This window comes from Anser anser (genome assembly GCF_964211835.1).
Source record: "Anser anser genome assembly, chromosome: 13".
Classification (NCBI taxonomy): Eukaryota; Metazoa; Chordata; class Aves; order Anseriformes; family Anatidae; genus Anser; species Anser anser.
In genome coordinates this window covers 9,063,023-9,082,020 of record NC_139734.1, presented here as the reverse complement: position 1 = coordinate 9,082,020, position 18,998 = coordinate 9,063,023, and the positions used below count along the sequence as shown (strand labels likewise).

Here is an 18,998-nt window from a genome sequence, read left to right as displayed (position 1 = left end):
CGCCGCCCAATGAGCTCGGGCTCTGCGCATCATGTGGCCGCCCTTATATAAGCGGCGGCGGGCCGGGACGCTCCCGGCGCGGGGCGGCAGCACCATGGCCCGCCGGGGCCCCGCCGCGCCCCCCGCCCGGCCGCCTCGCTGAGGGGCGCCGCCGCCGCCATGGGCTCCCGCCAGCCGCCGCCGGAGCCCCCGCTGGTGCTGCAGCAGCTGGCGGCGGGCGGCAGCCGGGCCCCCGAGTGGCGGGCGCTGCTGGGGCGGGCCGACGGGCTGGCGGCCGCGGGGAGGCTGCCCGAGGCGCTGCCGCTGTACCGCCTGGCGTCCCGGCACCGGCAGCTGCGGGCCGAGCAGCTGGGGCGGCTGGTGGAGTGCCTGGCGCGGGGCGTGCGGCTGAGGGAAGGGCTGCCCGCCACCGCCAGCGGCCCCCCGCAGCAGCAGCCCCGCGACTGGGAGGTGTTCGGGTGCCGCAAGTGCCAGGGCTTCCTCTTCGAGCCCGTGTCGCTGCCCTGCGGCCACACGTTCTGCAAAAAGTGCCTGGAGAGGGAGCGGCCGCCCCGGGCCCGCTGCGTGCTGTGCCGGGAGGAGGGCGGCGCGGCGGGCGGGCAGCTCCCGCGGGTCAATGTCATCCTCAGCAACCTGCTGGCCAAGTGGTTCCCCTGCCAAGTGAAGGCGTCGCAGCTCCGCCACGAAGGGAACCGCCTGTACGAGGAGAAGAAGCTGCAAGCCGCCCTGCAGAAGTACAACGAGGCGCTCAGCCTAGGTGAGGCCGGCGGAGGAAGCGGTGGGGGGGGGGGTTGAGCGGGGAGGCTCCGTCCCGCGGTGAAAGTGGGTCAGGAGAGCAGCGGTTGCATAAGCCGGGAGCCTGCGGTCCGGCCCCGTTGTGTAAGGAGCTGTGAGGGAAGGGGGGAGCCGGCTGCGGGGCTGCCCCGAGCCCCCCCTGCTCGCCCCGAGCGCTGCCAGCACCGGGTGCCGAGCTGCTCGCCCCCTGTGCCCTGCTCTGGTGGGGACAGGTGCCTGTGGGCAGTGCTTCTCTTCCCATCGTGAGCAGTGGCACGGAGAGAACCGTATCCACCCCTCTAAACTTTGATACTTGAGATTTTGAAACTCCTATCCACACAATAGCATGATTCCCCCTGCCACCCCGAATGTCTCCTGTAAGTTTCTGGTCCTCGGTCAGAACCGGTGATTTATTGTGCAAGTGTTTCGGCATTTATTTATGCAATGTTTCCTGCGGTTATGTAATGTGTAGCTGGCACTTCGGCTGGAGCTTCACGAAGAGGTTTCCATATTTCGTTTACTACACGGTTATTTAAAGACTGGGTATATTGTTTTTTTATGCACAAGTTGTGAGGAACAGCATGTGCTTTAAAAATAAATTTCTAAGGAATAAAGCTTATGTAACTACTTCTAAGTTAGGTTAATTAACCAATTTCTTATTTCCTACAGCCCCAAATGACCACTTACTATACAGCAACCGGTCCCAGATTAACTCTACTTTGAAAGCTTGTGAAGAGGCATTGCATGATGCAGAAACAGCATGCAGACTTCAGCCGTACTGGTTGAAAGTAAGTTCTGACTCCAGTTGTATTTTAAAGCCTTGATGCTGCTGCCCTGGGTAGAAAACCATTGCCTTGGTCAGAGCTGAATCTGAGGCAAGCTTTGTCTTGTAATTTCTTGGACTCCTGTGGCTTACAGACATTGAACCGTGATATTCTTGAGCTTCCTGGGGTGAAAGAAGAGAGTGATCATCCTGGAGGATGAGCTAACGCTGTTGTTTTTGACCTGCAGGAATCTCAAGTTCATGAACTGTCTCTAAAAAATGGATGTTGTGCTTATATTTTTATATAAGGAAGTAATCACTAGTTAGGAGATTAATGTAGGGGAAGTAGATTTCTCCAAGATCAGCTGGGCTCAGGTGCTGTGAGAATTATATCTGCCCGAGTTGGAGAATATGCCCGTTCTGCCTGTAAGAGCTTGAAACGCAGGCACTGGTGGTGTCAAGGTATAACAGACTGTTTTAGTGAATTATCCCTGCCGAACTCTCTCTGTCTGGAAAGATTTTCTATTACTTCATCTTGCCTTTATTGCATTCTCACAACAAAATGAATGAAAGCTGCAACTGGGGATATGTTGCGTTGCAGGGTCACTTAAGGAAAGGACAAGCATTAGCTAATCTGGGGAAAACAGAAGAAGCTTTAAGAGAGTTCCTGTTCTGCCTTGCTCTAGATACTGGGAACAAGACGGCCAAGTCTGAGGCTCAGAAGGTAAGTTCCCTAAATCATCTGGAACTATGTTTTTTTCTATGACAGGCCACTGAAAATGAGTTTTTATTCTTTCCCCTGTCCCTCTCTCATTACTGTGAAGGGTTGGGTGGAGGGATGTCCACGCTGTTGTTCAAATTCTGGCCTTATGTGTATCGCTTTCTTGGAGGTAGTAAAAAAAAAAAAAAAAACATACTAGGCAGATACTATGTGGAAACAGTTATTCACGGTGTTAGCATCACCAATCTTGAAGTAAAAGTCAATTGTTAATAATCACCACCCACGGTCTATTGTGATTCCCCATAATCAAACTTCTGTTCACTTTCCTAGCTTAGCAAGGTAGTGCCAATGAGAGTGCAAAAGAGGGGCAGTTGCTATTGAATGTTGTATCAGGCTGTTGACTGCTAGAACGCAACACGCAGCACCCGTCAAACTCCACTTGGGAGCAGCAGCTCTCTTCCTACTGCCGGTCGTGCTGTGCTGAGTATCGGTGTGTGCAGGAGGCGTGGAAGGAAGCAGTCAACAAAAGAGCTGTTTTTAAAATAGTTTTTTAAGATCGCTAATAATTAACTCTAAAAAAGCAACAAAATAGATCTGCGGTGAGCCTTTTTTTTTGCAGCTGCTGAAATTGATGTGGATTCTTAGAGTTTTTTTGTGAAATCTGCTAGTACTGTTTTGCCCACCTCTTAAGAAATTAGTGTTTTGACAATCAATCATTTTCTGTTGTTGTAGCTGAAAGGCTTAGCGTCACAGCAACAATAGCTTATGATAATGAAGATGTAATACTTCTGTTTTCATTATACTGATTTTTCTTTCATGACAGTGTGCTCGTGCTTTTCTTAGTGGCTGGTGGTATGTGAACCTCTGGGCTGCTGAGTTCTGTGACATGAAAAGCTTTCTAAAAGCACAGTAGCACTCTTGCAGTTAAGCACTGTTCATGAAAGTAACTGAGAAAGTTATTACCCGGGTGGCTGCAGTGCAGCCAGATTTGTATCTCACTTTGTATGCGGTTGAGACTTCCATTTCCCGTTATTTTTTTTCTCATTGTTATTTGTTTAGCATTGTTATTTGTTTAGCTTTCTGGCTTGGTTGGACCTTTTTTTTTCTTGCCAGTGTTTTCCATGCAGTCTTTCACCATCATTGTATCATAACTTGTTTTTTCATAGTCATGCTGGGAGACTTCCTATGCACTAGAGCAAGAAGGGCAGGAATAAACAGATGTGATTCTAAATTCAGACTCCAAAGAGCTTTATCTAAGACACCTGATTTCTGAGCAGTGGGGTTCTGAGGAAAAACTTGGCTGCTTGTGACTGAAAGAATTACTTGTGCACTCATCAGACACAGAGTTCATCCATGATGCAGTATTCTACTGGGTCATTTCCAAGGCTGTTTGCATAACAATGTCAAACTACTTCTTACCAAATTCTTTGGGTGTAACTGTGATGTTCTGGTTATGTTAACTGTCTGTCTGTGTTAGTTTTGACATAGTGTGATCCTTTGGAATCCTTTTTGGCTTTAAAAAGCTATCTTAGCTGCTATTTAGTTTCCTCAGGCATCAACAGGATCACCTCAGTTGTATGTTGAAATTAGTTTTCAAAGTGTGCGAATTTTCCATTCATCTGTTTCTTTCATAATCATCTGATGAGCTGTGTTGTACGAGTGGCTACAAGTTGCAAGTTGATACACATTCACTTATTTTCTGATAGCAAATGAAGAGAGCATTTTTCTCCTGATTACGTTTTTGTATTCTCATGAGTGAATTAGAAATAGTTATAATTTACAGTATCAGAAACACTTAACTGATCTTAGATTAAGCCTGTGAGATGAGTGCTTTCTGTACTTAGTAAACTCAGTGAAAGTTTCTGATATGCAGCAAAAAATGAAGATGTTAGTAATTTATGGTGAGCTCTGAACTGCAGAAAAACAGGACAAAGGTGTGTGTTTCACTTAGAGAATGGTTAGTAATTTATGGGCTTGTTTAACTCCAAAAATGTCTCTTCTGTTTGCTTGGCCTGTATTACTTTAGCTTGTGTACTTTTTTTTCCTCTTATCCTAGACTAAAGGGCTCTTTTAAACGGTTTTTAAAAAATCAAGGATGCTTGTCAGCTATTCCCTTACTTGCTTTTTCATTTAGAACTTGCAAGGAAGGAACTAAGCAGTGAAGTATTCTGTTTTATATCACAGCTTCTACTTAGTTTGTTTTCACTCATCCCGGGAAATGCTCAGGAACACTTACCAGATATCCTGCAGCTGTTGTCACATCATTCTAGATTAAAGGGGAATCTCCTAAATTCAGTGGGATCTGGAGGCACCAGCCATAACCTACAGAGGTTGCTCAAGGTAAAGATCAAGTCTGATGTGTGGTTCTTAATTTTGCTGTGTGTTTTATGTTCACATGGGGAAGCCTTGTCTCCTTTACATCTCTGGGAGATGGAATGATGCATTTTTTTTTTCAGATGTACTGTTACAGAACATACAAAAAACAATGTGGACCTACTGAAGTCTCTTACTGACTTCTGTTTCTTTAATTGAAGCCGTCTGTTGTTCTTAGAAATTTTATGTAAGAATTGAGTGGGTACTGTTGCTGTTGTTAGCTCTTCCAAGTAGTTGGTAGTAGGAAAGAGCCTCTGAAGTATGGATTGCGATACCCTTAAAGGCCTTGAAATACTCAAATACAGGGTTTTAGCTTGAACTGTAACTGATGATGTGTCAGCAACAAAGTCATCCTGCATTCAGTTTCTATACACTGATTAGAGATTATTATAGAGCCACATAATTTATATTAGTGAGTCTGTAAGTTTGTTTCCACAGCCAGAGTTTTGTGAACAGCTGTAGAGGTTTAAATTCACAGGTTTGGGCAAGGACCACTTCTGCTTCATTAAAACCTGAACTTTAAGAATAGGATCTGCATAGGCTGTACATGTAGGAGAAAACTTGACTAGTCCCTACAAACAAAAATGGTAGGTTTTGAACAGCCTTGTTGGGACGTAAGAACCAGTGACCTTGCCTTCTGGAAAGGCTATTAGGATACTCTGAAAAGAAATCCCTTCATACAAGCCTATCATGCAGTAAGTCATGTGAGGGACAGTTCACTCATCTTTCTACATGTTAAATATCATCCTGATCACAATCCACAGTATCTGCTTTCAGGCTCATCTGGGGAGTTGATGTGACAAGCTGATAGGTGAAGTCCTATAGAATGGCTGCTTACAGGTTATTCTGTAGCCATAACAGGATAAAGAATGATTGTTTTATCCTTTGCAAAAGAAGTCTCTCTCTGAAGGAAGCTGTGCATTTTTTTTTCCTGTTTTAAATTGCATGTTTATACTGCTTCCTTAGAATGAAACTCACATTGTTTTGGTCGTTTTGATGGTTAATACCATCCCTATGATAGAAACAATATGTATTTTTCCTTAGGTTAAGTGATAACAATGTATTTAACCTGACATTTAGCCAGATCTCTGCCTGAATCAAGTTTCATGACCGAACTATAAAGCCATACATAAAGGCTGAAAATACTCGATGATACTGGGGGAGGGAGGGGAGGATAGTTTGCATTTATTTTTCATTGAAATCAAGCCCTGACAGAGTCATTCTCAAACTGCTGTTTCTCGACTAAGTCCTTCCTGGTGATTCACAATATTAAAGACTTACGACGTTTGTTTTTTTTTTCCTTACCGAGTTGATGGAAGATTGATGTTCCAATGACAATCCTCTCTTTACACAGGTAAATGTGGAACAGAAAAAGGGTTTTCCTCTTCAAGAGGAACCAGATATAACTACTTCTGGCAGTTTGAGGAAATCCATACAAATTACAGAGAGTAAAAAGGACTGCTTAGAGGAGGAGAACAAACTCACCTCCATTGCAGAGTCTGCCTTTCCCACTTCTGATAAGCGCAGCCTCCTGAAAAGGAAGGGCTGCTCAGAGGAGGTGAGAAGTGCTGAGGTGCCCTGCAAGCTCATGAAGAAAGGTATGTTGAATTGCACACAGGGTAAGTTCCATGACATGCAATCAGTGGAGTTTTTGCTTATGTGAAACTTAAGAAGACGGTCCAAATTACACTTTGATTTTTATACTTTCTCTTTAGTTTAATCAGGGCATGATGTGGAACCTTCCTTGTAAAAATTGATTATGTTAGTCTAAAAGGTAGCTAAGAATGTTGAGTCAATTGCTTGTTTATCAGCAGAGCTCTGAATCTTTTAAGGAACATCAATGTTACATGTACTTCTGGCACTTTCCATATCCATTAAAAATAATAAAGAAAAATTATGCTTAAGCATTAATTCTGTTTTTGACATCTGAGGTCCAGCCCCTTTTTGACAGTGTGGGATGTAGGGTAGAATGACAAAAAAACTTGTCCCACTTAAGGCTTCCAACACAAAATATATTTTGATGTTGTTAATGCGAGGCTAAATTCAACCCTCTGTAAGCTGGCATAATGTCACCAAAATTAAGGGGAGGTGTGTTTATTTGTGCTAAAGTTGAGTTTGATGCTTTGTGTAGAAATTACTGTAATGATGCTCAATGGTTCAGTAACTTCCAAGTAAATATAATGCATGATTAAATATCCGATGCCGGTTGTAGATGTACAGATGCTGGTGTATATAGCAGTGTCCAATCATATTGTAATTTTTTTATTGTTAGATGCGGTTGATACTAAAGGAAATGGCGCTGGGCAACATATTCCATTTGAATCTGTGGATCCATCAGATCTGGACTGCTCCCTGTGTATGAGGTATCCATTATTTCCTTGTGGATGTCGTTAGCTTTGAAACTGGATCTTTTCCATTTTCAATCTAGAGATTTTCTAGCTTGCTTGGTATGTAGTTTTCTCTCTGACTTGAAACCAACCTTTATTATAATTATTATTGCATTAATGCATTTCTAGACCTTTGGTTCTGAACACTGTGATGAATAGGTATTTTCCATCTGCCCCAGATTAATGATTGGGAAGGACACATGAGGTCACTGAAGGGTTACGCACGTTAGTGGAGGTGTCTGAAAGATTTTTTTCTCACCAGTTACACCCACCCACTGACCCAGTGCACTTGACCACAGTTCGTCCTTTGGAATTTACTGAACCATATATAGTGTTTATGTAATACACAAAATAGCTATTAAGTATTATCAATATAGCAAGTTTGCATTTAAATTAGTGTTCCTGCTATTACAATAGGAGGGTATTGCAAGCAAACAAGCATGCTTTTTTCCTCAATTGCTTAACAGATGCACTGAATTCCTTAGTTTACTAAGGCTATCACTGCACTTCCTTGATCTCTTCTCTCAGTTAATTAACAGATTTTTTCTTAAGGACAGCAATGACTTTGATTTTTAGAAAACAAAACAACAACAACAAAGTTGTCAAGCACATGTTTTACTGCTTGCTTTGTTTAAAAAGAAATGAGATTCTGTTACTGACTTTGAAGCAAACACTGGGAAGATGTGTTTCACAGGGGTTTTGATCTCTGCATTAAAGCATTGCTTACATTTATCTTTTTAATTACTCAGATTTATCAACAAAGTATGTTAAGGTTTGTCTTGCACAATAGTTCCAATTCTTGAATATCAGAAAAAAAAACCATGAAGAGGCTTTTTTTCTGAAGGTCTGTGACTGGAGAAATGTGGATTTTCTTTGCTTTGTTATATGCTGGTAGGGGGGAGCGCTTCAATTTATTTCAAAGAAACTGAAACCTTTGAGGGAACAACTGCTAAAACTTGCTTCTGCTTGGAATAAATCAGATCTGTCCCTTCTCCCCGCAGCTGCCTACAGCTAAATACATGCTCCAAAATTTTATACAACTATAAGAACACTTGATACTGCTAAGAACAAAACTTTCCTCTAACAGAAAGCCACACAGTTGGTCTTATCTGGCTTTAATGAGTTTATGATTATGTCCACAAAGCATTTTTCAGTGCTTTTAATGAAATTAACTCTACTTTCTCATCCTCTGTTAATCAGAAACAGACTAAAATACATTCTTAAAGGAATTTAGCTTGAGGATTGCTGGTTCTGTGACGGTACAGGAATGTTTGTTAGTGCTGATCTTATAATTGCAATCACACATACAGGTCTTGCATCGAGAAGGATGACAGCCTTGTAACACTGCAATAATGAAGGCTTGCGCTAAGGGAAGCTGTCACAAGATCTTTTTCATGTTATTAATGCAGACTGATCATAATTATTTCCTGCTGTGTTTGTCAGATGTATTTTAGGGATTTGGATCCTGAGATGCTTTGTACTAATTACCTAGTAACCTACTGACCTAGTCACAATTAACTGCAGGAGCTGTTATTAGCCTATTTGTCTGGTAGGGTGGCCAAAACGTTATTGATCTACATTCACTCCAGAAGCAAGCAGAAAATAAAAAGCAATGCTCAAAGCAACATGTCAGTGAGAAATGAGGGAGCATTACTCAGCAGGTGTGAATACTCATTTTCTGCTGTTACAATACCTTAAAATGATGTCACTTTTTGTATAGTGTTTCTTTCTGCAAGTCACAAGGCTTGGTCCAGGTCCCTCAGTCACTGGGAAAAAGCTGCTGCTGGCTGCAGTGAGCCAGAGCAGGATCATGCATTTTAACAGGAATTTCTTGTATTTATGCTAACATTTCAAGTAGTCACTACGAAATAATTACATGTGGAAACCAGTTCTTACTGAAGCATAATGTAGAATTTGGTATTTTACATAATTCAAAGCAATAAGGTAAGGCAGTGAGATTTCTGTTCATGAAACAAATAATAAGGGTTTTCAATTATACAGTCAAGTTGCAATAATAGGTGTGGCATTTTAGATGCTTCTTCATATGTTCCCTTGCTTAAATGTCAATATTTATAGTAACTAAGGACATTTAATAAAATGGCAATGGCAATCTTGTAAAGAGCCAATTATGCTCCTAAGTACACTCATCTTGTTTCAGATATTAATAAATGTGGGTTTACATATTTATAATTTCCACAAGTAAAATAGAACTTAGTTTGTTGCTTTGATAAACTTGATAAAATAAAATTAGACTAGTATTTGAGCCCCTAAAATGCTTAGGCAATATGCTGTGAAGTGTATCGTATGCCAAGCAATATAATTTATAGTTTTGAATGTTTTGTATTCAAAAAAAAAAGGTTATTTAGATTTAGTAGGATTATTTAAATGATCAACATCTCTCTAAGGTACTTACTTGCAAGGAGACATCACTTTACAATATCACAGTTATAATAAGCCAAAAATATTTTCTACATGAAAATAAGTGTCCCAGAGGTGCTTGAAATGGGTAAAGGTTAGATACGAAGATACTTTAAAGTCCTGGCCTTATATATTTAAATATTTTTCTAGATGAAACATGAATTTAATATCATTGCTTTTCCAGAAAAACAGTTCTTTGAAGGTTTAAAAACTGTCTATTCCAACAAAACTGCTTTCCCAGTCCAGGTCTGTAATAATACATTTCATTGTAACAATTTGTGGGCTATTCTTGCAAATAGCTGTTTTGTGCTTCACTCTACCCATACAAATAATCACATGATTTCCACACTAATAGTTGTATAAGCATTGCTCAATTTCATCAGAAAGTTAGATGGTCCAACTTCTGCTTCTATTTATTACTTGTGTTGAATATAATGAAGTCCTGGCCTATCTGAACTTAAAGACAATATTTCCCTCTCACGTTCACCAAAATCTTAGTTCATGGGCTGCCTTTTCCACATTAGGTGACAATAACAATGTCTGTAAGATGAATAAAGACAAAAGTTGGATGAAGGCATGAAAAGCAAGAAACAATTTTATCCCTGGAGTAGTCAGTAGCTAAATTAGTGGATTAATGCAAAGCTTTTTGGTAACAGCTTTTTCTTTTGTTTTTGTACACGATATTGTTGTCTTTTTGTCTTTTGGATTTTCCCAATCCAGGCTCTTCTATGAACCTGTCACTACACCTTGTGGACACACCTTCTGCCTCAAATGTCTTGAGAGATGCCTGGATCACAACCCAAAATGTCCCCTGTGCAAAGAAGGGCTCTCAGAGGTAATGATGTTTGGATGTTGTCAGCATAAATTCAAGGGCACATGATGGGATCAAGTAGCACCTTCAGGAACCTTCCAAACTCAAAACTATTATGGCATAACTGAAGAAAAAGGTGACTTCTAAAATGCACTTGTGATTCTTGTGACTTAGAGCTTGGATAATCTTCATTGTTGAAACCTTACAACCAGGCCTGTACTTGGGAAAGCTGGGACAGGAAGGCAGCTCACCTACAGATTGTCTAAAATAATGTCTCTAACATAGGGAATAGTTCAATAAACAACTCTTCAGTGGTAGTGCAAGCTTAAAAGATTGTTTTGATGTGCTATAGACATACAAAAACAGAACAAACAGATGACTACCTTGTGTATAGGCCACATACACTTTGAAATGCTAGACAATATAATGGCTTCTGTTTTTTTGGTTTTGTTTTTTACTGCAGTGCTTGGCTATGAGGAAATACTGTAAAACAGTACTAATGGAGGAGTTAATAGCTAGATATCTTCCAGAGGAACTCACTGAAAGAAGAAAGATTTATGAAGAGGAAATAGCAGAGCTTTCCAAGTATGTAAACCATTTATTTAAAACTCAGTGTTTAATACTACTGCTGTTAGCTAACAAATGCCTCCTGCTGCTGGGGAACACAAACTAAGATGCTGACAAAAGAGCTTCTTCCTTGGTATCAGTGATTCAAAGAGAACATGGCCCAGGTGAAATTGTGCTTTGAGTATGCATAAGAACTGGACACTGTGCTAAACAATAAGTAGGAGGAGAAGAAATCCAGGATGTTACTTTATAAACAAGGTGTAAAGCAATGTAGCTGCTTTCAGTGCCCCTCTGTGAAAGCCACAGAGCAAGACAATAGGTGGAAGTAGTCTTACAGGCTGTGGGGCAGAAATTACTGGGTAGGGAAGAAGTGGGATTAAGGAAAATAAAGAGAATAGCAGAGATGCTTTAATGCTCTCACTAGCAAAACCAGGCAGCATAACTAAAACATCTTTTGCTAGTAAGTGGTATACCTGTTTGCATAACAGCTAGTCAGATAATCAATTTAAAGGGAAATGGTTTTAGCTTTTACTTACTACACTAATAATATTCTAAATTTAACTTCTATTTACAGATATAATAATTTTAAAGAATTGTCTTGTATAAAATGTATGTATTTTATACCTTGTGAGTGTTTTGGTTAAGTGTCCTATCTGGTTTGTCTTTTCTTACAGCCTAAATAAGAATGTTCCTATATTTGTCTGCACAATGGCTTATCCTACAGTCCCGTGCCCTCTGCACATATTTGAGCCATGTTACCGCCTGATGATTCGAAGGTGCATGGAGACTGGCACCAGACAATTTGGGATGTGCATCAGCGACCCTGTAAAAGGGTGAGTTAGCAGCGTGCTTGGACCATCTGATTTATCCTACTTTTTTGTGGGGCAAGGCTTTTGGAGAGAGTTGCAGAAAGGTCCATCTCTATAGATACCTGTGATAGTTCTCCAATAGAGAGAGCTTCTATCTAATCATGCCAGTTAAAGACATTGAGAAGACTGAAGTTTCTCTTTTGAGCAGTTGGATTCTGACTGACTGCCCATTTTTCTTGAAACACACAGAGCTAGTGGGTTTTACACAAAGTTGAACTGCAGACCTCTTAAAATAAGTGGCAAGGAAGCATATTTTCTACTGTTCTGAAATCTGTTTAATGCCTTCTCACAAGAAGTCAAATTTAAATGGCAGTAAGGTAAGGTGGTGGTCTTTAAATTAGGAAAATAGCTAAGCTATTGGGATACATTTATATCCTCACAGTTCTGAATACATTGGAGGCTGGAGAGGTAGAGCAGGACCTTCGGAAGGACTGGATGAGCATTTACATTGAACCTTTTACAGTCAGTCTTACTAGCTTTGACCTTGATGTCTGTCTCTGCATATAGCTCTTTCCTTTTGTTTTGAGGTACACCTACAAGGTATGACATACACAAAATGCACACCTACAAAGTAAAATCTGCTGACAATCTGGGAACTTTTCATTTATAGATTTCATAGTCATTCCATGATTATTCGGAATTGCATTTGTTCTTTTGTCCTGATTGAAAATACTAGAGTTATGGAGAAAGTGTGCTTCTGGGCTGCATAACTTTCAATTTCATAAGAAATTCCTTGTATTCCAAAGCATAGAGTTAGTGTTAATCAGATCAGACAGCCTGAATATTCCTGATAGTTTTGAAAACAATTGTCGAATAATTTGAGCTATAGCAGGTTAGTACTGTGAACAATGGAAATTAGCTGACACTAGTAAGTACCTTTGTTGTAGGGACTGGCTGTATGGCAGTTCTGTGGAACTAAGGGTGGAGAGAATAAGACTTGTTTACTTGCTTTTGTTCTGATTTAAATAGGTTCGCAGACTATGGCTGCATTCTGGAGATAAGAAACGTTGAATTCTTTGCTGATGGTCGCTCTGTTGTAGACAGCATTGGCAAGAGGAGATTTAAGGTGATACAGCACAGCCAGCGTGATGGCTATAATACAGCAGATATTGAGTACATTGAGGATCAAAAGGTGAATCCAAAATATTTCATTTAAACTGTATAATATCTAAAATTCTAAGCAAATATATCAAGCAAACTCATGTTTTGTGGAACAGTTACTATTAAATCAAACTGGTATTTACTGACTGCTCATGGTTAAAGATGAGGAACGTAAGAGTTACCACAAGTACGTGCGCACACTGCCCATATGCTGAAGAATGTTCTTCCTAGAGGATTTTAGAAACTAAGTGAATCCAGGATGAGATCTTCCCACTCTTCTAGACAGAGTAACTGCAGTTGATAAAGGTGGTGGGGAGGGGACGAGTTGCCTGTTTGCTTCAAAGCAAATTAGAAAACTTCTCTTCAGGTAAGAGGGAGCAGGGCTGGGTCTACTACACCTTCATAATGATTTACATTAATTATTTATTAAAACAAAGGCTTATATCAGCCAGTATACTTTGCCTTTTTTTTTAAGTGGGAAGATAAAATCACTATTTTGAGGAGGTGATAAATGAGCTTTAACTATTTTCATAATTTTTGTGTTGCATGGTGCTTAGAAAAGATACTTTCAAATAGCAATCCAGAAGTGTTTATTCTGCAAATTAGTGTCTTTGGTTTAGAATGCAGTATAAGAAGGTGAAGTAATTGATAAATGAGTTTGTTTTTAGGGGGAAAAAATCCCACCTTTCATGACTTGTACTGGAATTTTCTTGGCATTCTTTGTTCTTTTCTCCTACCCACCCCAGAAAACCCTAAATTAACGTTTTGCCTTCCCTAACAGCAAACTGAACTAACAGTAACTTCCCCCTTCTCTTTACTCATTTCAGGTGCAAGGACAAGACTATGCTGCATTACTTGTCCTCCACGATTCTGTCTATGATCTGGCATATACGTGGTTTAACTCGCTCAAGCAGGCACTCAAAAGTCGAATTCTCAGTCATTTTGGTCCGATGCCAGCTAAGGATCCTGACCCACAGGTACCCAGAATCCGCGGCTTATGTAACTTCTAGAGACAGAAATAGCAAGGATAACTGATAAAAGACGATGCTTCACAGCTTATGATGAAAATAAGAATGCTCTGCATTTATCCTGCATAAGCAAAGTATCTGGATTACGTTGCTGTGCACCAGTAGTAGCACTATTGTGAACAGAAAGCTCATATTTAATGTTGGTAACTTAACCTGCAGTATTAATCCCAGCACACTTAAACATTTTTGCCTACTCTACTTTGCAGATTAAATGTGTAAGAGAAAATAGGGGAACAAACTTGTTACTCTTGCTGAAGGACTGCAAATGATAGGGATCCTAAAATAACAGAATATAACAACAAAACTAAAATATGAAGTGCCAGGTATAAAATAATAAAATATGAAGGAGGCAGGTATCCCAAACGACTGGATCAATAATTAACAAGAGGGGGGAAAAAAAAAAGGACCAACCTATAAGCTGTTGCTAAAAATAGTAATGCATCTCACTTCTGCTTTCAACATCCCATTTTTAGGAAAGGTGCAAATTGGCTTTAACTTCTGTTTCAAGCCAGCATGTAATCACAAGCCATTAGGCTGGCAATGAGATAACCCGCTTGCTAGATAGTTATTAAGATGCTGTGTTGTCAAAGAAAAATTTTCAAAAACAAGACCTTACCACATACATGTATCTTAACTTCTGTTTTCTTCCCCTTACTGCAGGCTAATCCTAATGGGCCAGCGTGGTGCTGGTGGGTCCTAGCTGTCCTTCCACTTGAGAACAGAGCTCAGCTCCCTTTCCTTGCCATGAAATCCCTCAAAGACCGCTTGAATGGCATCAGACGTGTCCTTACATTCATGTCTCGTACAAGATCACGGTGATGGTGAGGAGAGCTGTGAAGTCTCCCGCAGTACTTGACTGTAGAGTATTTCTTGTAACTTCATCTAACTGCAATAATGTATTACAGATCTAAGTGTCAGGATGTTTCAAGCCTGAATTTCAGATGAGTTATAAAGATCAAGGGATGTTTATGGATACTTCAGTAGTTTCCATTTGGAACTCTGAGATGATTATTCAATCACTGCACTGCTAAATTAATAACAAATGTGATAGAACAAAAAGTGATCTTGTTTGCCATAAACCTTTTAAAAAGCTTAAGAGGTTTTTAATTTATTTTTATTTTTATTTTTTGTAGTGGATAAAGGGTAAACTGCAGCTTAATGTGAAGCAGAATTAATAATGTTTATGCATTATTTCAGTGAACTGCAAAGTCTTTTCCAATGGTTCAGGTTTTATATAGCATTGTGTATAATAATGTTCACAACTTCCGTTTGATAATTTATTTTTGCACTATGATTTTTTTGTTTCAAAGTGTGTATTATTTATGTGTTCATTCTCTAAAGGAACGTGAGCTGCTCTATTTATTTAGTGTTTCTACCCTGTATGTACAACTGGGGGGAAAAATTATGATTCTGGCAGTGCACAAAAAACTGCTTTGATCATTTTTCAGATACTTGTGTTCAAGTACTTTGAATGTTTTTCTACTTGTCCCCAGTTCTACTGTAGCCTAAGGATTTTTTCTCCTGAAACAGCCTGCCATTAAGTCTTTGTATACACAGATTCTGAGATAATTCATGCACAGTTGTTGGAGCTTGATCCTATGCTTGCAACTAGGTCCCTGATATCACAAAGCAGTCAAGCACATACTTAACGTTAAGCATGAGTGTGCAAGTGCTTGACTAAATCAAGGTATTGATCAGCTGATGGCAGTGGGAATTGGGTGACAGAAGGTTCCATCCCCTAATGTTGCGCAGAATGGAGAATAACTTAGTTGAATTTATATCTGAACCCTTCCTTGCAAGAAAGGATGATGGCTACAAACAACTGCTAAAGAGTGAGCCACACTCAGTGGCTACTCCTAAAAATGAAACTGGAAGGATTGGTATCATTTCATTGTAGGATATGACACATCTTTTTTACAACTACTCTTGTTACTGTTGAGATAAGCTTTATTTTTTTCATAAGTGTTTGGGACTTGGTTTTGGAGTGTGTATGTGGGTGGAGGGAGGGTTATTTTGAACCACAGGACTCAGAGGGCAGTTTGTATCACATGAGAAGGAAAATGTAATAAATGCTATTTATTTATTTCACCCCAATCTTCAGCTTTCTGTTAGCTTCAAATCTCTACCCAGCCACTGCATTTCTCTTAACAGAGATTGGTCAGTGTTGTTAAATAGTAGTTTAACTTAACCCCTAAGGAAAACAAGTGCATTTTGGGGTGATCACTTCTAGCTGTAAAGCAGGTAAAAACAGGGCAAAAATGAGAATAGCAGTAACTTAGGTGTTTTGTTTTGTTCTTTTGTTGTTGCTTAAATCAACAGTTTGTATACTTTTTTGGCTTTTTTGATTTCTGTCTACCACTTTCTGGGACTGATCTTAGTTCCATGGGGCTCACTTTGACTTACTTTGACTTTCATTGATTTCAGCGTGAGCAGAACAGGGCCTTTTATTCCTAGCTACTGTTTTCAGTGGCAAAAAGAAACAAAACCCTGAAACTGTTGTGGAATGCTACAAATTTCCTTATTTCATCCCAGGATAGCACTAGTTGCCATTCCATGCCTTTATGGAAAAATGCGGTAGAATTTAATGTTTGTGTTTTCCCCATCATTATTTCATCAGAAACATCTATTAAGAGTAATTTCTGTTCTGATAACTTTCCATAAAATTATCTCTGTTCCCCCTCTTGTTAAATTCTATAGGACTTTTCCATAAGGGTACCAAAGAAAGAATGGAAGACAAACACATTTCAGCCTTGTGATGCAAATGGAAGATGTATTCTGTGTTTGCATTTAGCTACTCTAGAAATGCTACAACTTGTTTCCATACTACTAGATTGCTGCACTTCTGACGTCTTCTGTAGGTGGTACTTTACATGCTTCTCTGTGAACAATGTATAGAAATACATACATGTTCTGAACAATAACAAGTGTATGGTGGCTGAGACCTGCTATAGCATTTGTCTTCGTAAGTCAAAAAGTGACTCCTACTTGGAAATGAAGCTGCATTAAATATAATTCTTCCTTAAACTATTATGTATTAATGCATAACAAGGAGCCCACGTTGCTTCCAAAGAAATAAGCTGGCACTTAGTTCCTCGTATCTGTGAGAAAAGGACCTTAAATATCTATTTTACTGTTTTCTCACTGATCTTACTGTTTTGCCTGCATGCTACATCTTCTCCATACTCATATTCTGCCTATTTTGTTAATTCAGAAATTGCCAAGGACAGAATCCTTTATTTTGTAAGCAAATATTGTGTTTCTTTATTAGACTTGAGTAAAGCTATCAATTTTCTAATTAGAAATTTGCATATAGATGCACTGTATTGTGAACACCCAGTGTATTTGGTGCAGCCTGGAAACTCTGGAACTACTGCATACGATACGTACAGTTGACCTGGATATGGACAACAGATCAAGTACATCAAGGAAGTTCATCAGTACATGTATGCTACCGTTCTGTCTGGGACTGCTCTGTGGCCACACATCCTAGATTAATGGGTAGTCTGCAAATTCCCTCAGAGGAAAAAAAGAAAATGTGAGAAACAAATTTCCTAGAGAACACAAAGCTGTCCAGTAAATGCTAGACAATGAGTAGCCTTAGCCTTCAGTGAGTTGAGATGGTTGTTTAAGTAATGAGGTTTGAAAGAAGTCTTTAGTTATGCCACAGTATGGGTGACTCTTTCAGTTGTAGTAATCAGTACAAGGATGTAAATGCAACATTTATTACAGGCATAAGTAAACAGATGACCAGACTTAAAAATACCTTCACTTCAATAATAGAAATGGCATTGATCAAATTTAATGGGGGGAATATTTTATTTATGCTTCTTACTTTATTCTATGTACCTACTTTGTCTCAACCACTCTTGCTGATTGATTTTTTTTTTAAAAAAAAAAGGCACTTTGTAAAGTTACGTTTCCTCTGTGGTTAGAAGTACTGATTATTTTTTGTTGTGAGGTCATAAGTAATGCAAAGGCTTCTTATTAGTCCTTCAGAGAAGGTATTTTCCATTGACCCTTGATTAGTGAGTTGGGTTTACTACAATCAACAAAAGTTCTTCAATTCACATAGAAATGTGATGAGTCCCCCTTTTTTAAAAATAAAAATTCTGTGATGGAGAGGAAAGCCACTAATAGAAGAAACTAAGTGCCAGTCTCCTAGTGAATATCATGGTAAACCATTCAAACATCTGGAGACTGTGAAAGCTTTAGACTTGCATTTGTGAGATATGGTTGTGTTCATCTGAAGTCTTTTCACCCTTCCATAGATGAAGTATTTAACAAAACAGATTAAAGTAAGTAGCCAAGGCTGACTGTATCACCTTTCCAAATCTCTGTACGTACATATAGCTTCTAATTAAAAACAGATGACTTGAGGGGGAAGAAATTACGGTAATTTTTCATTCCCATACATAGACAAACTTCTAACATTTATAGTAACTGAAGTTGCTTTGTGTAGCAATAACTTATGGGGAGTTGCTTCTATGAAAATAACTATTATCTTGGTTTGCATAACTGTGGAAAGTAAACTAGAGGCAGGACTAGATTAGTAAGGAAAAATCAACTCTGACAGTGAACTCACACAGTTATAGAAAGTAGTTTGGTAGTATTCATAACGGAATGATAAAATGGTGTATCACCTGTGTTAGACCATTATCGTGTTAAATCTAATTGACATTCTAGTGTTAGTTGTAAAAAATTTCTGATATTTTCTCTTCCATTGGCTTGTAGCAATAACAGATAGAAGCTGTCATACTGAATGGCTGACCTATTACTTGGCCTATGCTTCCGTCCTGTATGACTGCTTGCAAACAGAACACCTGAACCATGGATTTCTTAATCCAAAGATAATTTTAATTAAAAAAAAAAAGTCATGGGGATGTGGATGTAGCAGGTCTGGCTTAATTTGAGCTGTAGAAAAAGCTTTGTAAAATTAAGTCTTGTTTTTAGATGGCTTTTTAATGATTTGTTTGGTGCTGAAGCTTTACTGGTGTTTAAACTAGTGACAGACAGGCATTGTACTTAAACACAGTGTTTAGAAATGGAGGACGTGTTCACAAACTTATTTAAAAACAAATGTAAACTAACTACAGGGTTTTTGATGCATCAAAACCCCACTAGAACTATACGCTCTTTGGGTAGTGCTCTCCAGTCCCCTGAGTTCTTCATTAGCTGAAAACTAAGCA

General features: G+C 39.5%; 1 protein-coding gene across 2 annotated transcripts; it reads left to right on the top strand.

Annotated features, from left to right (window-relative positions):
• Positions 1-75: 75 nt before the first annotated feature.
• Positions 76-17,696, top strand: LONRF3 (LON peptidase N-terminal domain and ring finger 3). Of its 2 annotated transcripts, XM_083797268.1 has the most exons (12): positions 77-757; positions 1,444-1,562; positions 2,139-2,261; positions 4,443-4,598; positions 5,986-6,229; positions 6,904-6,994; positions 10,157-10,271; positions 10,711-10,832; positions 11,489-11,647; positions 12,653-12,815; positions 13,612-13,761; positions 14,473-17,696. In XM_083797268.1, exons 1-12 carry the CDS (start codon positions 160-162, stop codon positions 14,629-14,631), a joined length of 2,199 nt encoding a protein of 732 aa, XP_083653394.1. In that variant the 5' UTR covers positions 77-159; the 3' UTR covers positions 14,632-17,696. The 2 variants fall into 2 exon arrangements, with proteins under 2 accessions (XP_083653395.1, XP_083653394.1); XM_083797269.1 differs by lacking the exon at positions 4,443-4,598 and having other exon boundaries at positions 76-757.
• The last annotated feature ends 1,302 nt before the right edge of the window (positions 17,697-18,998 follow it).

What these genes read in the sequence shown, in the direction of transcription:
- LONRF3 (XM_083797268.1), top strand. Translation starts at nt 160, where the DNA reads ATGGGCTCCCGCCAGCCGCCGCCGGAGCCCCCGCTGGTGCTGCAGCAG. An exon ending in ATCAGCGACCCTGTAAAAGG is followed by an intron (nt 11,648 to 12,652) that starts GTGAGTTAGCAG and finishes TGATTTAAATAG; the next exon opens with GTTCGCAGACTATGGCTGCA. An exon ending in CTAAGGATCCTGACCCACAG is followed by an intron (nt 13,762 to 14,472) that starts GTACCCAGAATC and finishes CCCTTACTGCAG; the next exon opens with GCTAATCCTAATGGGCCAGC.